At 40.5% G+C, this 24,495-nt stretch overlaps 1 protein-coding gene across 4 annotated transcripts in view; it reads left to right on the top strand.

The window, feature by feature from the left end:
- PLCL2 (phospholipase C like 2) overlaps positions 1-20,161 on the top strand; it is a 324,082-nt gene extending 303,921 nt beyond the window's left edge. For all 4 annotated transcript variants that reach the window (XM_050779546.1, XM_050779543.1, XM_050779542.1 and 1 more), the window contains exon 7: positions 19,288-20,161. In XM_050779546.1, coding sequence (XP_050635503.1) covers positions 19,288-19,467 — 180 coding nt within the window. In that variant the 3' untranslated portion in view covers positions 19,468-20,161. The remainder of the gene's footprint in view (positions 1-19,287) is intronic.
- The last annotated feature ends 4,334 nt before the right edge of the window (positions 20,162-24,495 follow it).

The raw sequence follows: 24,495 nt of genomic DNA, 5'->3' as shown, positions 1-24,495 counted from the left end.
GAGGCAAATAAAGACATAGGGACCAAACTTTGGCCTGTCAAGTACCCTTGCTACTCCTGTGCGGTCCGGGAACCAGCAGCCAAGGCCTCAGGGGGGAACTTGTTAGAAATTGAGAATCTCAAGCCCCACCCTGGTCCTGCTGATTCAGAACCTACATTTTTAAAAGATCCCCAGGTGATTCTTAGGCACATTAAAGTTTGAGAAGCACTGGGCCGAGAGCCACCAAAAATGGGAGCCTGATGTACATATTAATGAAAAACAGCTGACATAAAGCAGTGTGCCATATTTTAGAAGTAATTGGACCAAATAGATACACTGAAGAAACCTACTTTCTTTTGAATTGTGTCCAGGAGAGAGAATTAACACCTCAGACTTATGTTCATATGGAAGTAAATGTATAGGATGGGGTAATAGGTCTTTTTTTAATTTCCAGGATAATATTTGCTACAGATGGTGTTTGAGGATGGTAGAACGTAAGTGAGGGATGAGGAAGAATTGGAAAGATCTGTGTGTCATTTCTGTAGAATGGGGGGCTTTTTTCATTCCTGTATGTCACTGGTTTAAACTTTCTTTAGAAGAATGAGTGCTGACAGGGAATCTTGAACATGAATTTAGGTCTGAGTTGAGCTACCAGTATTTTCCTGGCAGGAGGGCATGGGATCTGTTGAGTTCCTCCCATCACTTTTTCTTTGCAGTGAACTTGGAGAGGTGGCAGTGCTCCAGGCAGATGGCCAGCAGTAAACACACAGCGGGAGGCTCCCAGTGGCACAAATGCTTAGGGAGGGTTTCAGATGACCCCGGAAATGCAGAGAAGAGGAAGTGAAGGAGGAAGCCAGGAAGACTGCTGAAGGAGCTCTGAAACAGGCCAAGGCTTGAGAATTACCTGGGATGCTTAAAAATGCCCTCCCCTAAGCCTAACCCCAGCCTTCCCAGACCAGAATCTCCAGGCTTGGAACCAAGGGATCTGCTTATTTAACAAGTTTCTTGGGGGATTCTGAGGCACACTAAAAACAAACCTTATCATTATTGTCCTAGAATCAAAAGCTTTCCTGATGCATCACCATAGTCATTTGAACCATAAGGAGGTAGGGTGGCCAGCCATCCCAGGAACAAGACATTCAGTGCTAAAACCAGGACAATCTGGGCAAACTGGGACCATTGATCACCCTGAGAGGAGTTCCTGCCACTAAAACTGTCCTTTCATTAAAGGATGTCTGTCCCAGTTTTTATGAATCTTTACTTGCTTTGTTTAGTTTTTTTATTTTGAAGGTTCTTTTAAAATTCAGAAATGAACAAAGAAGAAATAAAGTCATCTGTAACTGCCACGCCCAAAATTATCTACTATTAACATCTTGGCATACTTACTTCCAGTCTTTTTTTTTCTTGAAAAAAAAGCATTCATTTGTTATTGTAAATCTTATCTTTTTTAAAATAGAAAAATGTTTTTAAAAGACCCAAGATTATCCCTCTGAGAAATAACCATTATTAGATGTAGGTGACCTTATTCCAGGAACCTTTCTATATGAATATGTCTGGATGGATCAGTACATATTTTATTGATTCTAAGTCATACTTTTTTTTCACACTTTCGGTATCTTTGAAATTAGCGTACATCTTATAGTCCATGGCATCTTTGCATTATATCCTGGTTAAATTGGCAATGATTTTTCTTTGTTAGTGCTACATAAAATACTGGCACATCTCACAAGCACTAATGTCTCAGATATTATGAAATAAGTTATGTCAGTAGTTATAATTCTTTTTTTTCTTTTTCTTTTTTGAGTTGGAGTCTCTCTCTGTCACCCAGGCTGGAGTGCAGTGGCACAATCTCGGCTCACTGCAACCTCTGTCTCCTGGGTTCAAGTGATTCTCCTGCCTCAGCCTCCCAAATAGCTGGAACCATATGCATGCGCCACCATGCCCAGCTGATTTTTGTATGTTTAGTAGAGACAGGGTTTCACCATCTTGGCCAGGCTAGTTTCGAATTCCTGACCTCAGGTAATCTGCCCACTTCAGCCTCCCAAAGTGCTGGGATTACAGGCATGAGCCATCGCACCTGACCAATAGAATTCTAATATAATTGTTCTTTAATATTTTTTAAGTACTAAATTTCATTTTACTTAACCATAAAGATGCTAAATGAATTGGTGAGCAATTTCTACCATAACAAAGATTTATTTCCATTTCCCAAAAGATCCCTTTGAGGTTAAGAAAAGGGATTATGCAAAATGTTAATAGAAGTCATTTTGTCGGGTATTTTTAAAGCTACATGTTTTAGTTATAAGTATTGTTGGTTGACCTGCTATGAAAGATGACAATATGGGCTGGGCATGGTAGCTCATGCCTGTAATCCCAGCACTTTGGAAGGCCAAGCTGGGTGGATCATCTGAGGTTAGGAGTTCAAGACCAGCCTGGCCAACATGATGAAACCCCGTCTCTACTGAAAATACAAAAATTAGTTGGGCGTGGTGGCGGGTGCCTGTAATCCCAGCTACTTGGGAGGCTGAGGCAAGAGAATCACTTGAACCCAGGAGGCAGAGATTGCAGTGAGCCAAGATCGCACCACTGCACTCCAGCCTGGGTGACAAAGCGAGACTCTGTCTCAAAAAAAAAGAAAGATGACAATATGAGCATTCTCTAATATTACTAGATGGAGCATATTGGGTTTTTTTATTGTCCATGTTAAAAGTATTCATATTTGGTCTTAAAACTATAATTGCCATGTCACTTGAAGTTCAGTATTTAAATTGGTTCACTGTCACCATCGATCTGAGAAGGCACCCATGCTTTCCTGCAGCCTACAGGAATAGCAGGGAAAAGAAATAAAGCCAGCAGGTGTCATTGCCAGGCTTCTTATGATACTTGGACCCAGCTTTCTCTTCTCAGAGTTTGTAAAATGTCCTGTTCTAGGGTTTCTGCTGCAAACTGGGGAGAGGGTGTAATCCATTCCCTCAGGCCTCCAATTGCTTCTTTGATTTAGAAACCAACTTTCAAACCTCCCTCCATTAGATAGTCTACATCATTCTTTTGTGTGTGTCAACTTTGAGACATAATGTTTGTAAAATAAAATTCACCAATTTTGAGCACAAAATCCTATGAGTTTTGACAAATGTATGTAAAGGCATAGCTTGGAGACTGCTTTTTCAGTTCCAGACCATGGCAATAAAGCAAACATCACAATAAAGTGAGTCACATGATTTTTTGGGTTTCCCAGTATATATAAAAGTTATATTTACACTATAATATGGTCTATTAAGTGTGCAATAGCATTTCTGTCTAAAACAATGTACATAGCTTAATTTAAAAATACTTTATTGCTAAAAAATGCTAATAATCATCTAAGCCCTCAGCTAGTTGTAATCCTTTTGCTGGAGGAGGGTCTTGCCTCGATGTTAATGGGTGATGACTGATTAGGGTGGTGGTTGCTGAAGGCTAGGGTGGCTCGTGGCAATTTCTTAAAATAAGACAACAATGGAGCTTGCTACACCGATGGACTCTTTCTTTCACCACAGATTTCTCTGTAACGTGCAATGCTGTTCAGTAGCATTTTACCCACAGTAGAACTTCTTTGAAAATTAGTCTTCTCAAACCCTGCCATTCCTTTATCAATTAAGTGTATGTAATATTCCAACTCCTTTGCTGTAATTACAGCAATGTTCACAGCATCTTCACCGGAGTAGATTCCATCTCAAGAAACCACTTTCTTTGCTCATTCATAAGAAGCAACTCCTCATGCATTACAGTTTTATGATGAGATTGCAGCAATTGAGTCACCTCTTCAGGCTCTATTTCTAATTCTAGTTATCTAGCTATTTTCATCACATCTGCATTTACTTTCCCCACTGTTGTCGTGAACCCCTCCAAGTCAACCATGAGGGCTGGGATCAACTTCCTCCAAAATCAGCTTCTTCCAAACTCCTGTTAATGTTGACATTCTGACTTCTCCCATGAATCATGAATGTTATTAATGGCATCTTAGAATGGTGAATCCTTTCCAGAAGGTCTTCAATTTACTTTACCCAGATTCATCAGAGGCATCACAATCTATGACAACTATAGCCTTACTAAATGTATTTCTTAAATAATAAGACTTGAAAGTCAAAATTACTCTTTGATCCATGGGCTGCAAAATGGATATTGTATTAGTAGGCATGTAAACAATATTAATCTCCTTGTGCATCCCTATCAGAGCACTTGGGTGACCAGGTACATTGTTGGTAGGCAGTAATATTGTGAAAGGGACCTTTTTTACTGAGTCCCAGCTGTGGGCTTAAAATATTCAGGAAACCATGTTGTAAACATGTATGTTGTCATCTAGGCTTTATTGATCCATTTATAGAGCACAGGCAGAGTAAATTTAGCATAATTCTTAAGGACCCTAGGATTTTCAGAATGGCCAATGAGCATCAGCTGCTACTTACAGCCACCAACTGCATTATTCCCTAACAAGAATATCAAACTGTCCTTTGAACCCTTGAAGTCAAGCATTGACTTCTCCTTTTGAGCCATGAAAGCCCTAGATGGCATCGTCTTTCAATAGAAGGCTGTTTCATCTACACTGAAAATCTGATGTTTAGTACAGCCACCTTCATCAATGATCTTGGCTAAATCTTCTGGGTAGCTCACTGCACCTTCTACATCACCACTTGCTGTTTGCATTGCACTTTGATGTGATGGAGATGGCTTATTTCCTTAAACCTATGACCCAACCACTGCTAGCCTCTAGCTTTTCTTCTGCAACTTTCTTACCTCTCTTAGCCTTCATAGAATTGAAGAGAGTTACGGCCTTGCTCTGGAATAGGCTTTGGCTTAAGAGAATGTTGTGGCTGGTTTGATCTCCTATTGAGACCACTTAGACTTTCTGCATATCAGCAATAAGGCAGTTTAGCTTTCTCATCATTCATGAGTTCAGTAGAACAGCACTTTAAATTTCCTTCACAAGCTTTTCCTTTGCATTAACAACTTGGATAAATGTTTGGTGCAAGAGGCCTAGCTTTTTGCTCATCTTGGCTTTTGACTTGAACTTGGCCTTCCTCAGTAAGCTTCATTATTTCTAGTTTTTTATTTCAAGTGCAACTCTTCTTTTCACTTGAACACTTGGAGGCCTTTCTAGGGTTATTTTTTTTGGCCTAATCTTCATATTGTTATGTCTCAGGGACTTTTCATGTCATTAGGGAGGCCCAAAGAGACAGAGAGAGATGGAGAGTGGCCAGTGGAACAGTCAGAACACACACAACATTTACCAATTAAGTTTGCTGTCTTATAAGGAAGAGCACACCTTATAGTGCCCCAAATCAATTACAATAGTAGCATCAAAGACCACCAATCACAAATCACCATAACTGATATAATAATAATGAAAAAGTTTGAAATATTGCAAGAATTACCAAAGTGTGACACAGAGACACAAAGTGAACACATGCTGTTGGAAAAATGACACTGTAAACTTGCTTGATGCAAGGTTGCCACAAACCTTCAATTTGTTTAAAAAAAAAAAAAAAATGCAGTATTTGTGAAGTGTGATAAAATAAACTATGTCTGGAGTCATGCAACCCCCAGCACAATGATGATAGGTGTCACCCTGCTCCCCCAAATTGCATTGTGCCCCTTTGTAGTAAAATCTTTTATGTTGGCAACCACTTATCTTATTTCTGTCTCTATAGTTTTACCTGTTCCAGAATGTCATATAAATGGAATTCCATGGCATCCAGTCTTTTCTGCCTGGCTTCTTTCATGTAGCATAGTGCTTTGAGTCATACAAGTTAATGTAGGTTTCAGTACTCCAGTCCTTTTTATTGCTAAATATTATTCTGTTTTATGGATATAACACATTTTGTTTATACATGTACCAATTTGTGGACATTTGTGTTGTTTCCAATTTTTAGCTATTATAAATAAACCTTCAATGAACATTGACATATCAGTCTTTGTATGGACATGTTTTTATTCTTCTTAGGTAAATGAGAGTGTGATTGCTGGGTCACATAGTAAATGTATGTGAGACTTGATAAGAAACTGCCATAGTGCTTTAAAAAAAAAAACTGATGTTCCATTTTGCATTTCCTCAGCAGTGTTACAAGGGTTTCAGTTGCACCACATCCTTGTCGACACTTGGAATTGTCAGTTTTGTCATTCTAGTAAGTGGATGGAGGTTGAGCATCTTTGTGTGTATATGAGTTTTTAAAAATATATGACAGGCTCTGATGTGGTTTTCTTTATGTTTCTTCTGCTTGGGGTTCGTTGAGATTTTTAGATATGTGAATTTATAGTTTTTAACAAATTTGGAAACTTTTTGGTGATTCTTTCCTGAAATGTTTTTCTCTCTTACCCTTTCTACCATCTCCTTCTCTAACTCCAATTATATGTATAAATATACTGCTTGATATTATTATCCCATAATCACAGATGCTTATTCATTAGTTTTTAAATATTTTCTGTGGTTTAAAAAAATTTTTTTTTTGAGACAGGATCTCACTCTTGCCCAGGCTGGAGTGCAGTAGCACGAACACTACTCATTGCAGCCTCAACCTTCTGAGCTGAAATGATCCTCTCATCTCAGCCTCCTGAGTAGCTGGGACCACAGGCACATGCTACCATGCCTGGATAATCTGTACATTTTTTGTTGAGACTAGTTTTGCCATGTTCCCCAGGTTGGTTTCAAACTCATGGCCTCAAACAATCCTCTCACCTCAGCCTCCCAATGTGTTGGAATTACCTTACTCAGCCATTTCCTTTTTGTTTTCCTTTTTAATTCTTGATATTTTTATTTCTATGGCTTCAAGCAATATTGCTATATTTTCAAGCAATACTTCTGTCTTCTGTAATATCTAATGTGCCATTAATCCTATTCAGTTTTATTTTTAATTTCAAATTTCTCATGTTTCTGTTCATGCTAGTCATATCCTCTACCTTCTTGAAGATATGTCATATATTCACAATAGCTGTTTTCCAACTCCTTCCTCTCTGCTTCTCAGCCCCTCATATTCTAGCCACTGTCGACTCCCTGAACTCCACACTGTGTCTTCTCACCCCAGTGGAAATGCTGGGCTCTGTTTGAGTTCCCCTTTCCTGCACTGCACCTGGAAACTGCAAGCAGTAAGCTGGACACAATTGTTTGTATTTCTTCTCTCAGGATCACTGTGTTGTACTATCTGAAAGTCATTGTTTTCTGCATTCTGTCTGGTTTTCTAATTGTATGCCAGCCACATTTCCAACTTTTCCTGGGTCATTTCTTTCTTCCCACCCTCTGCCCCATCTGCTACTCCATGAAACAGAGAGAATGTTCGCTTAGTTTTCATCTCTCTGGTTTGGTTGTATTTGAGATAGAACTTTCAGGACTTTTATGACTTGCCAACATGACTTCTATGAGTTTTAGTTTATAGAATGATGTTATACCCTTTTTTTAGTTTGGTTGCTGTTTGTGGCTTTTTGCTTGGCTTTATTTTTGCTCATTTCATCAGGAATGTGGAATGGAAATTCTGTAATGCATTTTCAATCCACCAGCTTAATCAAGACTTCCTCTACCTTTATTTTCCAGTTGCCAAAATATTCACTGTACTGGTGTAATTTTCACTGTGTCGATTGATTGCCACTCCTAAAATGGTAGAATCTCATACTAGAAGAGTCCTGTTTTCATTGGTCTGTTTTGGTTACCAAGAGTAGAAACTCTCTCTGGCCAGCTCACAGAGGAGTGGCCACAGATGCTGGCTGACACAAGGGATCATGAGAGGGACAGGGACCTCAGGGAACTTGGAGACCGGAAACTGCAGTCCAGCCTCATGACAATAGCAAGCTGTCCGAAAACCTGGCGGCCCCAAGGTAGCTGATCCTCTCTGTGGAACGGGGTCTTTCTGCTTATCTTTCCGCCTCTTCTCCATTCTGCTGCTTCTGCTGGCTGGCTCATTCTGTTCACTCAGAGTTTCTACGGCTTTATAACTTTTTCTGGCCTTGATCTGTTCTTTACCATACCTTCTCAGCATTTATTTCAAGTACTCAATCTATTTGTATTTCCTACCTCAGCCTAGCCTTTTAGCTCCAGACCAGTGGTCCTGATAAACCTCCTCTTGTATTAAGTGTCCTTGGATCAGGTTCTTTCCCTGCTTTAATCCACTTTGTCCAGGAAGGTATTGTCAGATAGCACAAAATCTGGCTCCTTTTGGTGACTGTTTCAGTTGTCTATTGCTGTATAACAAACCACTACAAAACTAGTGGCTTAAAACAACGACTTCTTATTTCTTGTGATTCTGTGGGTTAGCTGGGCTCAGCCAGATGGTTTTCCTGCTCCATACAGTGTTAGCTGGGATCACTTAAGAGATTTTCTTCTGCTGGGAACTCAGCTTGGCCTGGAACATCCAAGAAGGCACTCACATGGCTGGATCTCACTGGGGTGGCTGGGATGGCTGGGCTTTTTTTATAGTATCTATATCATATCTTGGACTTGAAATAAGCTTGTTACAGCCCAAGATGTTTTCCAGATGAATGGCTGCCAGGCTAGCTCTCCTGACCTGTGCCCCTTTACCATCAGAAACAAGACTATCAATAAACCTGAAAGTAATTAGAGATTCATTCTCTTTAGGAACCTAAGACTTCTGCCAAAAAAATAAATCAATAAAACAGATGGTTTTTGCATCTGGTAAGACATTTGTCTTGATTTTCTTCATTTTCACCTGAGGTACAGTGCTTATCTTGAAGACTTAAAAGACTGGCATTTGTTTCCTTTTTGAAGTTACCATGATAGTTGATGTATGAATCCTTTTATTGAGGCTCATATCTTTTAGTTGTTTTTATTTATTATAGGTAGAATATTATGTTGTCTCTTTTCCTGAAAAGCTATAATTGACTGAAAGCCATTTCTCTATTTAGTGTGTGAAAATGCCTCATAATGGCTCAGAAAATCAAACTACAGTAGCATTTGTCATTAGGCAGGCTGTTCTTTCTGGTCCATTTGAAACACAGTAAAACCTCCAATATTGGGACCCCACTCATGTGGAGTTTGTGATTACTCAGCTAATGTTTGACTGTGTAAATGGTGTGCTTGGAAGATTAATAGTGCGAAGGACGTGCTTACGTGCGCGCTATTTTCCCTGGTGTTTCCAAGGGCTCTTACACCCATGGCCCAGCCCCACTTGCCTCTCAGTGTCCCCTCGCTCTCTGCGTCCTCTCTCTACACAGCTGGGCCACCCTCCCCTGCCCTCTGGCCCTGGTCACTGCCTGGAACCCTCTGCTGACACCCAACCTTCTGTGCTTAGGTCATGGCTCACCTCCACTGTCTGGAGATTCCAAAGGCTGCTCCTGAACGCTCACCCTACCTCTGCCACCAGAGTTGCCAGCTCTGTGCCAGACGAGGCCACTGTCGTACTGCATGGTGGACTTTAGCCCTTCCCATGGCCAGGTCTGTAGCAGAGGGACATGCAGTCAAAGTCAGAACCTAGAACGCTTTGTAGCATAGAAATCATTCTGCTAAATGTTTGGGCTCCAGAGGTGCCATGTGTTGGAGTCACGGTCACTCCTCTGTGGCAGGCAGAATCAGCCCCTGGGCCTGCCGCCATCCTTTCCTGCCCTGAGTTTCCCCAACTCAGACACCGTCTCCTCCGTGGTGCTGCTGAGGAGCCCCCAACTCTCTGTCTTTGGTGAAGGAAACGTAAAATTGTTTATAAGGAGGAAGGCATTCATTCTGAATTTAAAAAATTGAATATTATATGTAAAATTACTAACTTTTGTACAAACCTCTGAGCACAGCCTTGGGAAAATTGGAGACTAACTGTAAAAGTGATGACAGCCCAAATATAGGCAAAAGGTGTGGCAGGCAAAGGAAGCCACACGGATAGTCAGATCCGTGCAGCCCACTGTCCTTGCATCATCCAGACACTGCCTCGAACCACAGAAACATCTCTTTGGATCCAGAAAAAACCAAGGGCAGGAGCTGTGCTTAGAGGGCTCTCCTTTCTGCTCCTGCACAGAACCCCTTATCCCCCTCCGGCAGCTTCTTTGCACCCTTTGGGGTGGAAGTCAGGGTGGAGGGAAGGCGGTCTTCCTGCTGTGGGGAGACAAGCCGATTTGCAGCTCATGTTCCATGCCCATCAAACATGTGAGTGCACATACAGGAAGCCAAAAGGACAGACATCACTCACTCTTAGAATGAGCCTAACATCCTGTACAACAGCCTGTGTGCTGTTGCTCTAGGTTTAGGTGACTCTGATGATCAGGGAGTCTTTTTTCAACCATAAGGTTTGTTGAGACTTCAGTGGGAAATGGGCCTGACCAAGCTAGGAGGCCTTCCTTAATTCTAATGAATGTGCCACAATCTCAGCCAGCCTCAAAAGAGCTCTTGAAAGGAGAACTGTCAACGTATAATCATGAGAGGCGATTTAGAATCCGTAGCCAAGACTCCTACAATCCATTCATTCTTTTTTTTCCCCCCTCCCCCCAGACAGAGTCTTGCTGTGTCCCCCAGGCTGGAGTGCAGTGTGTGGTCTTGGCTCACGGCAACCTTCACCTCCTGGGTTCAAGTGATTCTCCTGCCTCAGCCTCCCGAGTAGCTGAGATTATAGTCGCCCGCCCCCGTGCCCAGCTAATTTTTGTATTTTTAGTAGAGATGGGTTTCATCATGTTGGCCAGGCTGGTCTCAAACTCCTGACTTCAGGTGATCTGCCCACTTCGGCCTCCGAAAGTGCTGGGATTACAGGTGTGAGCCACCACACCCGTTTCATTCTTTTGTTCACTCATTTCCTCATTCAACAAACACACATTGGAAATCCATATTTCTGTTTCTGCTTTTAATTACAGGAAGAGTGAATTGTCTACACAGTTTTTGATGTGCTGGGTACATGAAAAATGTAGTGGACATTTCAACTTGCTTGCTTTAAAATATGGTATGCGGTCTGTGGGGTTCAACTCTCTATAGTTTTGGCCTCACAGTTTAGTTTATCCAACAGGAAAATAAAACAAACACACCAGAGAGAAAGGGGTGTGTGTTTCAGTGTGATTTGCTGTTCAGACTCTACCTGTAATCTCTCTAAACTCAGTGTCCTTTTTATGAAACGGGAATGGTAATAGCTCTTCCCCTGCATCCTGTCTTTGTGGAGCAGGTGGTATCAGTGAAGGTACCTAAATTCTGCTGGGTTCCTCTCTGTGTTCCCAAATAGATAAGAAAGCCAGGAATGAGGAGTATTTTCGTGCCTCAGACTCCCATAATGGTATGAGTACCCTCCTTCTTCTCCTCGCTCACACTGCATGTGATTTGGAAGAAAAGTGCCTGCGGGCCCCCAGGAAATGGCAAGTGCTAATCTTTGCTCTCTTCAACACCCAAGCATGTGGCCATTACACAGGTGGCAGAGGGCAGGGGAAGTCTTAGCTGCCACACTGGATCCCTCACCTCAGAAGTAAGACAACTGTTTTTCTCTAATAGATAGTTGGACAAAAGGACTTTGAAAACATTAGCCAGATGTAGAATCCCTGTTGTTTCGCCCCTACGTCTAAATAAAAGCAATGACTTGTACTTGCTAATTTTGGCTCCTAAAATGTAGCACTAACAGATGTGTCTTGAAATATTTTTAATATATTAAAAACTAGAACATCTTTTGTGGTCATACAGAAAGTATGGTGATTAGCCAGGGCTTGAGCACAGCTGGGGCGCGGTTCTGGCATTTGGAGCTGCCATCATTCTTTTCCTGGCTGCTGTGGCCTCTGTTCCAATCCCAGGTAAGCCACAGGCTCAGCCAGAAAAAGCATGGTCGCGCCAGACTCGCAGCAAGAGCCGCTGGGATCCAGCCACTGCCCTTAGTTACATCTTTTAAAGATTACTAAGTAAGAACCTTAAATATTTTGACCTAAGGTTGTTAAAAACTCTTTGAAGATGAAAACCAAATAGAATAAGTTAAAAAAATTCAAACCAGAATGTGTGAAATCAAATGACATTTGAGTTGTTCAGCTGAAAACATTGCAAAGCCAGCTTTGTGGAAGGAGTCTTCAAAACCAGACACCCTGTGTCAGTGGGTGGCAGTGTTTTAAGTAACCTTTGCTCTTTTCAAGTCTTTTGAATCTATGAAATATGAACACTACTACAACAAACACCCCCACCTCTTTCAGATTTTTTTTTTTTTTTTTTTTTTTGAGACAGAGTTTTGTTCTTGTTGCCCAGGCTGGAGTGTAATGGCACAGTCTTGGCTCACTGCAACTTCCGCCTCCTGGGTTCAAGCAATTCTTATGCCTCAGCCTCCCAAGTAGCTGGGTTTACAGGTGCCCACTACCATGCCCAGCCAATTTTTTTGTATTTGTAGTAGAGACAAGGTTTCACCATGTACTCCTGACCTGAAGTGATCTGCCTGCCTTGGCCTCCCAAAGTGCTGGGATTACAGGCATGAGCCACCATGCCTGGCCAGAATTGTTCTTCACTCATGCTACATGCCTTACCTCCAAGACATCTTAAACATGTATTTTTAGACACATAGAACAAACTAAAAGTGATGTGGACAAAGTTTAGCAGCTTCTCAAGCCCAGATTTATTGCCTTTGGGAGTCCTTTGTGTCTTGCCTTGGTAATGTCCAAAGGCCTATTCTGTTCAAGATACCATGATGACTTCTCTGAAGTTGAGAAATGTAAGATTCAACCAGATGAAGAATTCTGCTATTACCACATTAATTACCGTATGCCATCTGGGGATTTTTGTTTTTAAATACCCTGTCATCATGTGGTAGATCTATATATGCTGACATGGAAAGATCACTAAGACATAACTTTTCGTGAAGAAAAAGGGAAACCAAAGAACAATATAGATTGCTTGATTGTATTTACATTAAAAGTAAAATAAGATAACTATTTGTAATATACATATAATGCCAAGAAAAAGACAAAACTCGTTGTTTAGGGGGCAGCTGTGAGATTAAAGGGGAGACTTTCACATTTTACTTTAATTACATTACTTTAATTGCATTCAACAGATGGTTATGGAGCCCTTACTCTGTACCTGGCACTGTTCTAGGCTCTGAGGATTCAGCATTGATCAGAAGACAAAAATTCCTGCCCTCGTGAAGTTTACATTTAGTGGAAGAGACAGACAATAAACCAAGCAGTAGAGTAAGGCAATAAGTATTATGGAAAAAGCAAGGCAGGGAAGCAGTAAGGAGAATTATGGACAGGAAGTGAGAGTTCTAATTAGACAAGATGGGGCTGTCAGGGCACTGCTGTGAAGAGGGCATCAGAGTCAAGATGGCATCAATGGGAGGGGAGGGAGCTAGCCAGGTGCATTTCTGTGGCAAGGGCATTCCCTGCAGAGGGAACAATGAGTGCATAGACATTGAGGCTGGACTAAAGAGGACCTGACGCGTTTGAGGAACATTTAGGCGCGTACTATATCAGAGGCTGGGTGAACAATACAGGGTGGGTGGGTGGGTGAAGGAAGTCAGATGAGGCTGTGGGCAAGGACTTTGACTCTCACTCTGAGTTATTTGGGGAGCTGCTGAAGAGTTTTAAACAGAGAAGAAGGGATGTCCTGTGTTTTAATTTGAGCTCTCTGGCTGGCTGTCATGTTGAAAATGGAGAGGGAAGACCAGTCAGAATAAACTCCAAGAAAGATTATGGTGGCTTAAACCACAATGGTGGCAGTGAAGATGGTAAGAACTGGTGAGAAACTTTATATATATGTTTTGAAGATTATGACAATAAGACCTACTGACAGGTGGGATGATATATGGAAGAAAAAGGGAAGAGTAAATAATGACACCAGGGTTCTTGGTCCAGGTCAAGAATGGGGTTGCTTTGACTGAAGAGTAGCTGGTAGTAGGAGTAGTAGCAGGATATCAGAAACTCAACTGGACATGTGATGTCCAAAGAATGATGCCTAGATAGGCATTTTGGTAGGTACTAATTGTTATTAATAAAAATAATAAGAGTATACATAAATGAAATTAAAAGCACAAAATGCATAGAGAAAAATCAATAAAACCAAAAGCCACTCCTTTGAAAACCTTATTAAAATCAATAAGTCTTTAGTCAAGCTAACTAAGAAAAAAGATGATACAAATTACTAATGTCAGAAATGAAATAAAGGATATCACCACAGATTTTATGGACACTAAAAGGATAATGAAGGAATATGATGAACAATTCTATACCCACAAACTTGAAAACCTAGATGACATAGGCCAATTCCTTGAAAGGTAAAATCTGCCAAAACTCACATAAGAAGAAATAGGCAATCTGAATAATTCTGTATCTATTAAGGAAATCGAATCAATAATTAATAAGCCTCCAAAACAGAAAGCACCAACCCGGATAGGTTTACTGGTTTCTACTAAACATTTAAAGAAGAAATGATACCAATACTCTACAGTCTCTTCCAGAAAATAGAAGCAGAGTGAATACTTCCTAACTCATTCTACCAGGCCAGTTTTATCCTAATACCAAACCAAAGACATTACAAGAAAAGAAAACGATAGACCAGTATCTCTCATCAACAGAGATGCAAAAATCCTTAACACACTATTAACAATTAAAATCCAAAAATGAATAAAAAGAATTATTCACCATGATCAAAAGGGATTTATACTGGGTATACAAGGCTGATTTAACTTTTGAAAAATCAACTAATGTCATTCATCATATCAACAGGCTAAAGAAGAAAAAGCTCATGGTTATATCAGTAGATGCAGAAAAACCATTTAACAAAATTCAACACCCATTCATGATAAAAATTCTCAGTGAACTAGGAATAGAGAGGACCTTACTCAACTTGATAAGGAACATCTACAAAAATCATACTGCTTACATCATATTTAAAGGTAAGAAACTCAAAGCAATCCTGATAAGATTAGGGACAAAGCAAGGATGTTCTCTGACACCAGTGCTTTCAACATTGACCTGGAAGTCCAGTCCTAACTAATGCAGTAAGACAAGAAAAGAAAATAAAAGGTATATATCTTGAGAAGGAAGAAATAAAACTGTCTTTGTTCACAGATGATATAATCATCTATGTAGAAAATCCAAAAGAATTGACCAAAAAAAATCTCCTGGAACAATATAATAAGCAATTATGGCAGGGTTGCAGGATACAAGGTTAATATACAAAAATCAATTGATTTCTTTTTTTAAGAAAAAAAATTTTGAGACAGGATCTCACTCTGTCACCCAGGCTGGAGTGTACTGGCATGATCATGGCTCACTACAGCTTTGACCTCCCTGGGCTCAGGTGATCCTCACACCTCAGCCTCACAAGTAGCTGGTACTTCAGGTGCACACCAACATACCCAGCTAATTTTTGTACTTTTTTGTAGAGATGGGGTTTTGCCACGTCACCCAGGCTAGTCTTGAACTCCTGAGGCTCATGTCTTAGCCTTCCAAAGTGCTGGGATTACAGGCATGAGCCACCACACCCAGCCAATTTATTTCTTATATACCAGCAAAGAACAGGTGGAATTCAAAATTAAAACACATGACCATTTACATTAGAACCCCCAGAAATAAAATACTTAGGTATTAATCTAACAACATATATATGACTTATATGAGGAAAACTATAAAACTCTTGTGAAAGATATCAAAGAATTAAGTTAATGGAGAGATATTCCATATTCATGGATAGGAAGACTTAATGTTCTCAAGGTATCAGTTCTTCCCAACTTGATATATAGATTCAACATAATCTCAATCAAAATTCCAGCAAGCATAAAATTAAATAAATCAACCAAGTTATTTTGTGGATATTGACAAACTGATTCTAAAGTTTAAAGAGAGAAGCAAAAGACCCAGAATAGTCAACACAATATTAAAGGAGAGAATAAAGTCAGAGGACTGACTTTATCTGACTTTAAGACTTACTGCAGAGCTACAGGAAATAAAACAGTGTGAAAAGAATAGACAAATAGATCAGCAGAACAGGATAGAAGAGCCCAGAAATAGACCCACATAAAATAGTTAATCGATCTTTGGCAAAGGGGCAAAGGCAATACAGTGGAATAGAGACTTCATCTTTTCAACAAATCATTCTGGAAAAACTGGACATCCACATGAAAAATTCAGTCTAGGCACAAATCTTACACCCTTCACAAGAATTAACTCAAAATAGATCATAGACATAAATATAAAACACAAAACTATAGAATTCCTAGAAGATAACACAGGATAAAATCTAGGTGACCTTGGATATGGCAGTGATTTTTCAGATACACCACCATAGACAATCCATTAAAGAAACAATGGGTAAGTTGGACTTCCTTAAAATTTAAACCTTCTGCTCTGTAAAAGACAATGTCAAGAGAATGAGAAGAGAAGCCACAGTCTGCGAGAAAATATTTGCAAAGGACACACCTGATAAAGTACTGTTTTCCAAAATATGCAACGAACTCTTAAAACTCAACAGTAAGGAAACAACCTGATTAAAACCTGGGCAAAAGTCTGAACAGTCACCTCACCAAAGAGGATATACAAATGGAAAATATATTAGCACCACATGTCACTAGGGAATTGTATGTTAAAATAACAATGAGATACCAATACACATCTATTACAGTAGCCAAAATAGAAAACTAACATCACCAAATGCTGGTGAGGATGTGAAACAACAGGAATTTTCATTTATGCTGGTGGGAATGCTAAAAGGTGCAGACAATTTGTCAGAAACTGTCGAACTGTCTGTAGTTATTACAGAACTAAACATACTCTTATCATATGATCCAGTGATCATACCCCTTGGAATGTACCTAAATGAATTGAAAACTTATGTCCACACAAAAATCTGCATACAGATGCTTATAGCAGAGTTATTTTTAATTGCCAAAATTTGGAAGCAGCAAAGATTTCCTGCAGTAAATGAATGGATAAATAAACTGCAGTGCATCCAGACAATGGAATATTATTCAGCACTAAAAAGATATGAGCTATCAAGCCATGAGACGACATAGAGGAAATTTAAATATATATTACTGAGCGAAAGAAGCCAATCCAAAAAGGCTACACACTGTGATTCCAACTATATGACATTGTCAAAAAGGCAGAACTGTGGAGACAATAAAAAGATCAGTGGTTGCCAGGGGTTGGGAGTGGGGGAGGATGACTAGCAAAGCACAGAGGAATTTTAGGGTGATGGAACTATTCTGCATGATCCTATAAGGGTAGATAGATGTTGTTATACATTTTTCAAAACCCATGGAATATACAAAACCAAGGGTGAACCCTAATTTAAGCAATAGACTTGAGGGGATGTGGCAACATAGGTTCGTTGATTGTAACAAGTATACCACCGTGGTGCGGGTTGTGGCTACTGGAGAAGGTTTGCATAGGGAGGGAGCATAAGGGAACTCTGTAGTTTCTGCTCTGTTTTGCTGTGAACCTAAAACTGTCCTAAAAATTAAAGTTTATTAATTTAAAAAAAATAATATTTGGAGTTTTAAAACACAAAGACTAGTTACAGTCTATTAAGACTGTGAATGTATGTAGCAATTCTGCTTGTGAAGGGAAATACACTATTTAACATGAAATTATACTCCTGACACAATATGCTATATATACAGGAACCTCATAACTAGTAAATTTTCAACATGTGAGTTCAGTGACTAGTAAGAATGAATAAAAATGAAGCTCCTTTAGTTAATCTAAGCAAGGGAACATCTATTTATAGTTACTAATTAAAGGACTGTAAAGCAGGAAAACCATGCATGATAAGTGGTAAGCAGCAAACTTCTGTGGATTTGGGCCTCATGATGGTTTAAAATTGCCTTGCAATTTGATCTCACCAGTGGTTGACATTTGACTGTAGTCCATTTGCCAACCAAGGTAAGTCCCTACCCATTGCTGTCTGCAGCTGGCCCCAAGCTCTTGCTGGACAGGAATGCCTTAAAGGGAACGCACACTGGGAGGCAGTTCAGAAAGAGGGAAACAGGGAGGAGGTGTAAGTAGGACAAAGAAGAGTCAAACTACAGAGGAATCATAAAGAAAATAATAGAATAAATTGAGAACCCAAGGGGATGGAAAAAAATAGCAACCAAGGAGAATAAGAAAGAAGAAAAGGTAATAGTGTCAGTAGAAAAAACTGTTAGTGGAAGGCAGGTTAAACTTGGAAGGAAAAATGAACAAAAAAGCAAAGTAGGAGTGTTGGAATTTACAACAATAGAGCACCACATCATCTCTTCTGCTCAATAATTTTGGAATTGTTGGCTGATGCATTAGCCCAGTGTTTCTCAACTGGAGGTATCTCACCCTCCCACTCAAGAGACAGTTATCAATGTCTGCAAACATTAGGGTGTGCTAAGGGTGCTGCTCAATATCTGAAAATACACAAGACAGCTCCCCACCTCCAAGGAATTCTCTGATCCAAAATGTCAAGAACAAAGAGGGTGACAAACTGCGTTGGCCCATTGTCAGCACCAGTTCCAGACTCCAAGTGACTGTGCTTCAGTTCACCCACTGTTTTCTGACCTATATCGTGTTATACTGCATACAGATCAAGTCGATGGTCAGACCTCAGCAAAGAAATTAAAATTTGGCTGATAAATATATCCTGAGTAAAGAATCCTTTGCTTCACTCTTTCTTTCAGCAACTGCTCAGTGAGGATCTGCTGTGTGCCCACGGCTGTCAGCACTTACCAAAGGCTGTGTGGGCTTCAGAGATGGAGAACAGATTAGTGGTTCTTCAGAGCTGGAGAACAGATCAGTGGTTGCCAGGGTTTAGGGATGGTGGAGAGGAGGGAGTGGGTGTGACTTCCCAGTGGTGGTGGCGCAGTACTGTGCCTTGGTTGCCATGGTGGTTACGTGAACCCACACGTGATGAAGTCACACAGAAGCGTAGGCACACTTCGTACCCCTGTCAGCATCTTGGTTTTGACATCGTGCTATAGTTATGTGAGACATAACCACTGCGGGAAATTTGGGAAAGGGTACACAAGACCTCTCTGTACTACACTTGTATCCTTCTGTGAATTTAAACATTTCAAAATAAAAAGTTTTTTTTTTTTATTCAAACCTTAAAAGGGAAAAGACAAGACTGGCCAAACAACGAATGAAAGATGTAATTGTAACCAGGACAGACAGGAATAGTCCATGCACACAGAACCCCATGCAGATCTATAAATAGAAAGGGCCAGAAAAGCAGCATACTCTTGGAGTATGGTATTGAAACTGGGAAAACAAACTCACTTTTTATTAAAATTGACCTATTCAGATGCAGTGCCAATAAGAAATAATTATGCCCCCTTATGGAATCAAAATACTTCTATTTCAGTGAAAGGTATGTATTGTTGAAGTCTAACACTAAGTTATGTCATATCTAATACTGTTTAATTGCATGTTTTGTTATAGGGACAAGCAGATCTTTTGAAATATGCTAAGAATGAGACTTTGGAGAACCTGAAACAAATCCATTTTGCTGCTGTTTCATGTGGACTGAATAAACCGGGCACCGAAAATGCTGATGTCCAGAAGCCACGCCGGAGCTTGGAAGTCATACCTGAAAAAGCGAATGATGAAACTGGAGAATGAGGAAACTTACAATAAATCATTATGGAGTTTATAACTCTAGGACCAATTATAGTCAGATGGGACATTTGCTTTGCACTCGCTAATGAGAATAATATTCGGGATTTTAAAGCACAACTGGAATAGCTAATTACAGTCTATTAAAACTGTGAATGTATGTAGCAATCCTGCGTGTGAAGGCAAATAAACTCTATAGCAAGCAATTATATTGCTGGCCAAAATATGCTATATTTGTATACAAAGACATTCTAACTCAGTTCCAGTATGAAGAACAGATTATTCACTCTAGCTCCATTGAGAAACATTTTCCTAAGTGAAAACAATTTCTTAAGATGGAAATGGATTGGATTGTCAAATTACTATTTATTGGAGAAAAAACTTGATCTACGCATTTTTACTTATGTGGGGTTGCCAGAGTATCTGGGTTCTAGATGATTTTGGTGGCATGCTTGCTGAGCCATAATTACTAAGGAGAATGTAAGTGGACAGGTTCCCTGAATCCCCGGGGTCCTTGGAGAGCCATCGAGGAGAATGTGCAATTGGACTGAAGCTCCCTGGCTGAAGACACATGCCGAATCAGCACATGGGTAGAGATGATGTAAAAGCAACAAATCTGGAAACAATACATTGTAAATAGTTTTTCATTGTATGAAGTAGTGTTCACATTAAAAAGATGTTTTATGATATTTCTCCAATAGCAGTACATGTGTTTAATGAAGCCTTAACTTTTAAGATTTCTGGTTCAAAATATTCTACTCTTAAGCGTGGCCACTTGCTTGTTGAACAGCTTTGTCAAAAATAAGTTGCTTGTCTGGGCTGACCTTATTTTGCTTTTGGTAAGGTTTCAACAGCTTTAAGCAACAGCAGCTGACTGTAAAGTGAACCGAGATACCCACAGCTGCCCTCTTGATGCTTCTGAATCAGGTCTGTAGTGATGTGCGCCTCAGAATCTGGCAAATAGGAAGTCAAAAGCAGTTACAGGGCAGGAGCAGGTGTAGCTTTCCTCCAGTTCTACTGGCAGCAGATTCCTTCAATTTATGTTTGTCTAAGAAAATATCTGTTTTTCCTCCACTTTTGAAAGATAATTTTGAGCCAGCTGAGTTTTTAATCCAAGCTTTTATTTTCCAAATCAGTGAAACTTCATGCTTTCAAGATACTGAACACGGCTGCCTAATTACTGCTTCTCCCAAACCAAAACTGCTTTCAAATTTTGGAAGGGTCAATATTTACTCTAAATCTTCAACAATCCCTTCTTTTCTGTTCAGCGACTCAGGTATATGAGCCAGATAAGTGTATGTAATCTTCAGCTGAGTATCTTATTAGTGATTTCCTCACAGTTCAAGAGATGCTCAGGAGCTGATGTTGCTCATTTGTTTCTGCCCAGGCTCCTCAGCATCCTCTTAAACAATGCTTTGCTCAGTTGTCTTGTCATTTGCATTCTAATAATGTGCTTAAGTTAAGGTGTCCATCTCCACTGCCCTTCTCTGGATATAATTTGTTAGAAAATAAGCCTGTTACTTGGATAGTGGTGCTGTTCCCTGCGCACCCAGCTAACCACCAGCCAGTAGCTTAGGCTCTTAGCCCAGAAACGAACTCTACAAGGGGTAAAAATGAATAGGAAATAGCAGAGAATTAAAAGTAAACTTATAGAATGAGAAATGAAATAATGTGTAACCTAGATTATTGTTAAAAATACTTAGCTGGTAAGTAAATAGCAATATTCAATTTAAAGTGAAAAATCCAGAAGTCATGAAAAATGTCTTTTAAAGAATAATGAAATTGAAAAAAAAATTTACATGTCTAGTAATGACAGGCATTATCTAATATGTGACTTGAATAACTTTGATAGCAAAACACATGTAATTTATTGTAGTTTATACAGGCTTAGAATTGATTTTAAAATTGAAGGAGTATGAGAGAACATTCAGTCTTACACTTTCTTTTTCAGATGCCAAAGTTGCAGATAAAAATAAAATGCATTGCCTGATGTCAAAAAGTCTGTTAGGGGTAGTGTTGGTGCTGAGCCCAGCCCAGGGTTTGCTCCACCTTTCCATGATAAAATGTCAACCTTCTTTTGACCCATTTCATCAGAGAAATGAGACAGGTGATGGGAATAGCAGGCATGCCTGCGGGGAGGTGTTCCCAGAGCTGCAGCGTTTCTCCTGTTTATCTAGTAACTGCACCATCCTTCCTGAGGATGACTCCTATCAGCAGAGCACAAATTCATGGCCAGTTGAGCTATTCTGTTCTTTTTTTCCCATTCATATGGAAACAGAAAACATTCATTAAACTGGGCCAAGGTTGTGATTTCTGGACCTCTATAAACAGCTTTTTCTTACAAAGGACTGGTCCACTCTGGATTAAACCTGAGGAGGCCTTGTTATAACCCCACAGGTCAAATAAAAGTGAGATCCCTGCTCCTGGGTTGCATAAGTTGTGGTGACAGCAGGGGTAACATGTTTGCTTCCTCCCGTTATCTGCATTCCTTAAATGGGCGTGGGGGCACCCATTTAAGTTACTCATTGTAAATACCAGTAATTCCTTGTGAATTTGACTAATGCTTACGTAGGGCACATTATAGACACACACACACACACACACACACTACATTATTCCCAATTAGGAGGAATATATACAGTCAGAGGTAGCATGAAAACAACTGGTAAATCTCTGCTGAGGACACAGGAAAATTCAGAGTTGGACAAAAATGCACAGAAATCATGGAAAACACCTGGTCAATTCAGTAGGAAATGAAACGTCACACTAGCAAGCCCAGTGTCACGTTTCCAGCAGTTGTGTTGATGTCAGTCCCACAGGGTAAATCCTGAGGCCTCTAGGAACACACTAAGTACATTCTGCTTCCTCTTTGCACATACATATTCAATGTATCCTTTCAGCTACTTAAAGTCTTGTAGACATTGGTCTATTTTCTGCCCTTAGCAGGCATGGCTTCTAAACAGTGGGAAAGCAGCCATCTAAACACAAATGCTTACCATCTCCGGGTGGGTGTGACCCAGGAACCAGGGCAAGGAGCAGAGTTCTTGGCCTGGTGGTGGGCAGCCCCTAAGGAGGCTGCTTTTCCTCACCTACATGGAGTTGGGCTGTGAAGCACTGAATGGGGAAAGCCATCCAGCTTGCAAATGTTTCCACATGCAATCTTTGCCATGTGGCCTCATTTAGTATGTTGAGGTACTTTGAATTTGTTGAATCTTCAATCAAGCGTTTTAAAAAGTTATAAATGCAAATTTAGTGCAGTTACAGCTTAGTTCTGATTTACCCATCCAATACGGAAGAACGCCCAAGCTGGATATATCTGTCCACAGGTTCAGTGGCTGCTCATGTCTCGGCCAATATTTGCTACGAACAGACCTAACATTTGCTGTCAGTTGTAAGAATTCTCTATTTCTAATATTTGACAGTGGGACTCTTTGTTGGAGCTGTGTGCCAAGGACTGTGTCCAAGACACTTTGCACATATCATTTCATCTTCTCAACAACTGGCAAAGTATTTGTCTGATGTTACAGATGAAGAAATGAAGACTTTAGACAGGTTAGTTAACTAAGGCCATAGAGTGCTCAAGTCAGGATTTAAACTTAGCTTTGCTTGCTCCAAAACCTATATTCCCAACCATTCTTTTGAATTCTAGATATATATGTATCACCTCTAAACTACAAGTTGGGTACTATCTTGTAAAATGAGGCAGTTGGCATTTTCTTCTTCTTCTTTTTTTTTTTTTTTTTTTTTTTGAAACAGAGTCTTGCTCTGTTGCATAGGCTAGAGTGCAGTGGTGCAATCTCGGCTCACTACAACTCTTGCCTCTCAGGTTTGAGTGATTCTCCTGCCTCAGCCTCCCGAGTAGCCGGGACTACAGGCATGCACCACCACGCCCTGCTGATTTTTGTATTTTTAGTAGAGACAGGGTTTCACCATGTTGGCCAGGCTGATCTTGAACTCCTGAACTCAAGTGATCCACCCACCTCGGCCTCCCAAAGTGCTGGGATTACAGGCGTGAGCCACTGCGCCCAGCCTTATTCTTCTTTAATATGATACATGGACTCTCTAGAAACCACTGAGATTCTGATTTTATTTAGCACATTTTAGACACCAGGGATTCACTCTGGACAAAAACAGGCATGGTCCCAGCCCCCATGGAACTCACAGTGTAACTGGGAAGAGAGAGACATTTATCCAAATAATTCCAAAGATATAGGTGCAATTAAAACTATGGAAAGTGCTATGAAGAGGCCCCACTGAGAGGCTACCTGGGTTCCATCCCATCACTTCCTAGCTGAGTGCTGAGGGGAGGTGTGCTTAACCTACCTTACCTCTGTAATTGTGGAAGTATTTTGTTTAGTGCTGCTTTCCCATACAGGGGTCTTATGAGTTGTTTGTAAAGCACTTAGACCAGCACCCAGTTCTCAGTGGACTTGTAATGTTGCCATTCGTTATTGATAGGTGGGAACATGAGGGTGTTTAACGGGGCCTCACCACTCTTGAGAAGATGGAGGGAGTATTTACTGCTCTGTAACACAACCCCTAAAACCTGAAACAGTCATTTGTTCTCATGTCTGGGGCTTTGTGAGTTGACCGGGCTCATCTCAGTTTTCTTACTTGGGGTCTCTTGTGTAGGCACTGGCAGATGTTAGCAGGGGCTTTGGCTATGTGACTGGGCTGAACTGCCGCTGGCTCACTAACTGGCACAGCCACCGCAGGGAGCTCGGCTGGGGCTGTGAACCAGGGCATCTGCACAGGTATCTCCATGTGGCTTGGACTCCTCACTGCAGGACACTGCGTTCTGAGAGGGATTGTCCCAAGGACAAGCATTCCAAAGACCAACATGGACGCTGCTCTTCTTCCTGAGGCTCCTGGAGGCCTATCTTCAGAAGCCTCAGCATGTCCCTGAGGCTACATCCTATTGTTTAGGCAAGTCACTAGGTCCTGCCCAGGTCCAAGGGGGTGGAGAACTCAACCAGGAGGTGGCAAGGTCACATTGTGGAAGATGATATGGGATAGGAGATGTTAAGACTATTT

The sequence above is a fragment of the Macaca thibetana genome, chromosome 2 (assembly GCF_024542745.1).
Source record: "Macaca thibetana thibetana isolate TM-01 chromosome 2, ASM2454274v1, whole genome shotgun sequence".
Taxonomy (NCBI): Eukaryota; Metazoa; Chordata; class Mammalia; order Primates; family Cercopithecidae; genus Macaca; species Macaca thibetana.
The sequence above is the reverse complement of the archived record's forward strand: the minus strand, read 5'-3'. Positions and strand labels throughout refer to the sequence as shown.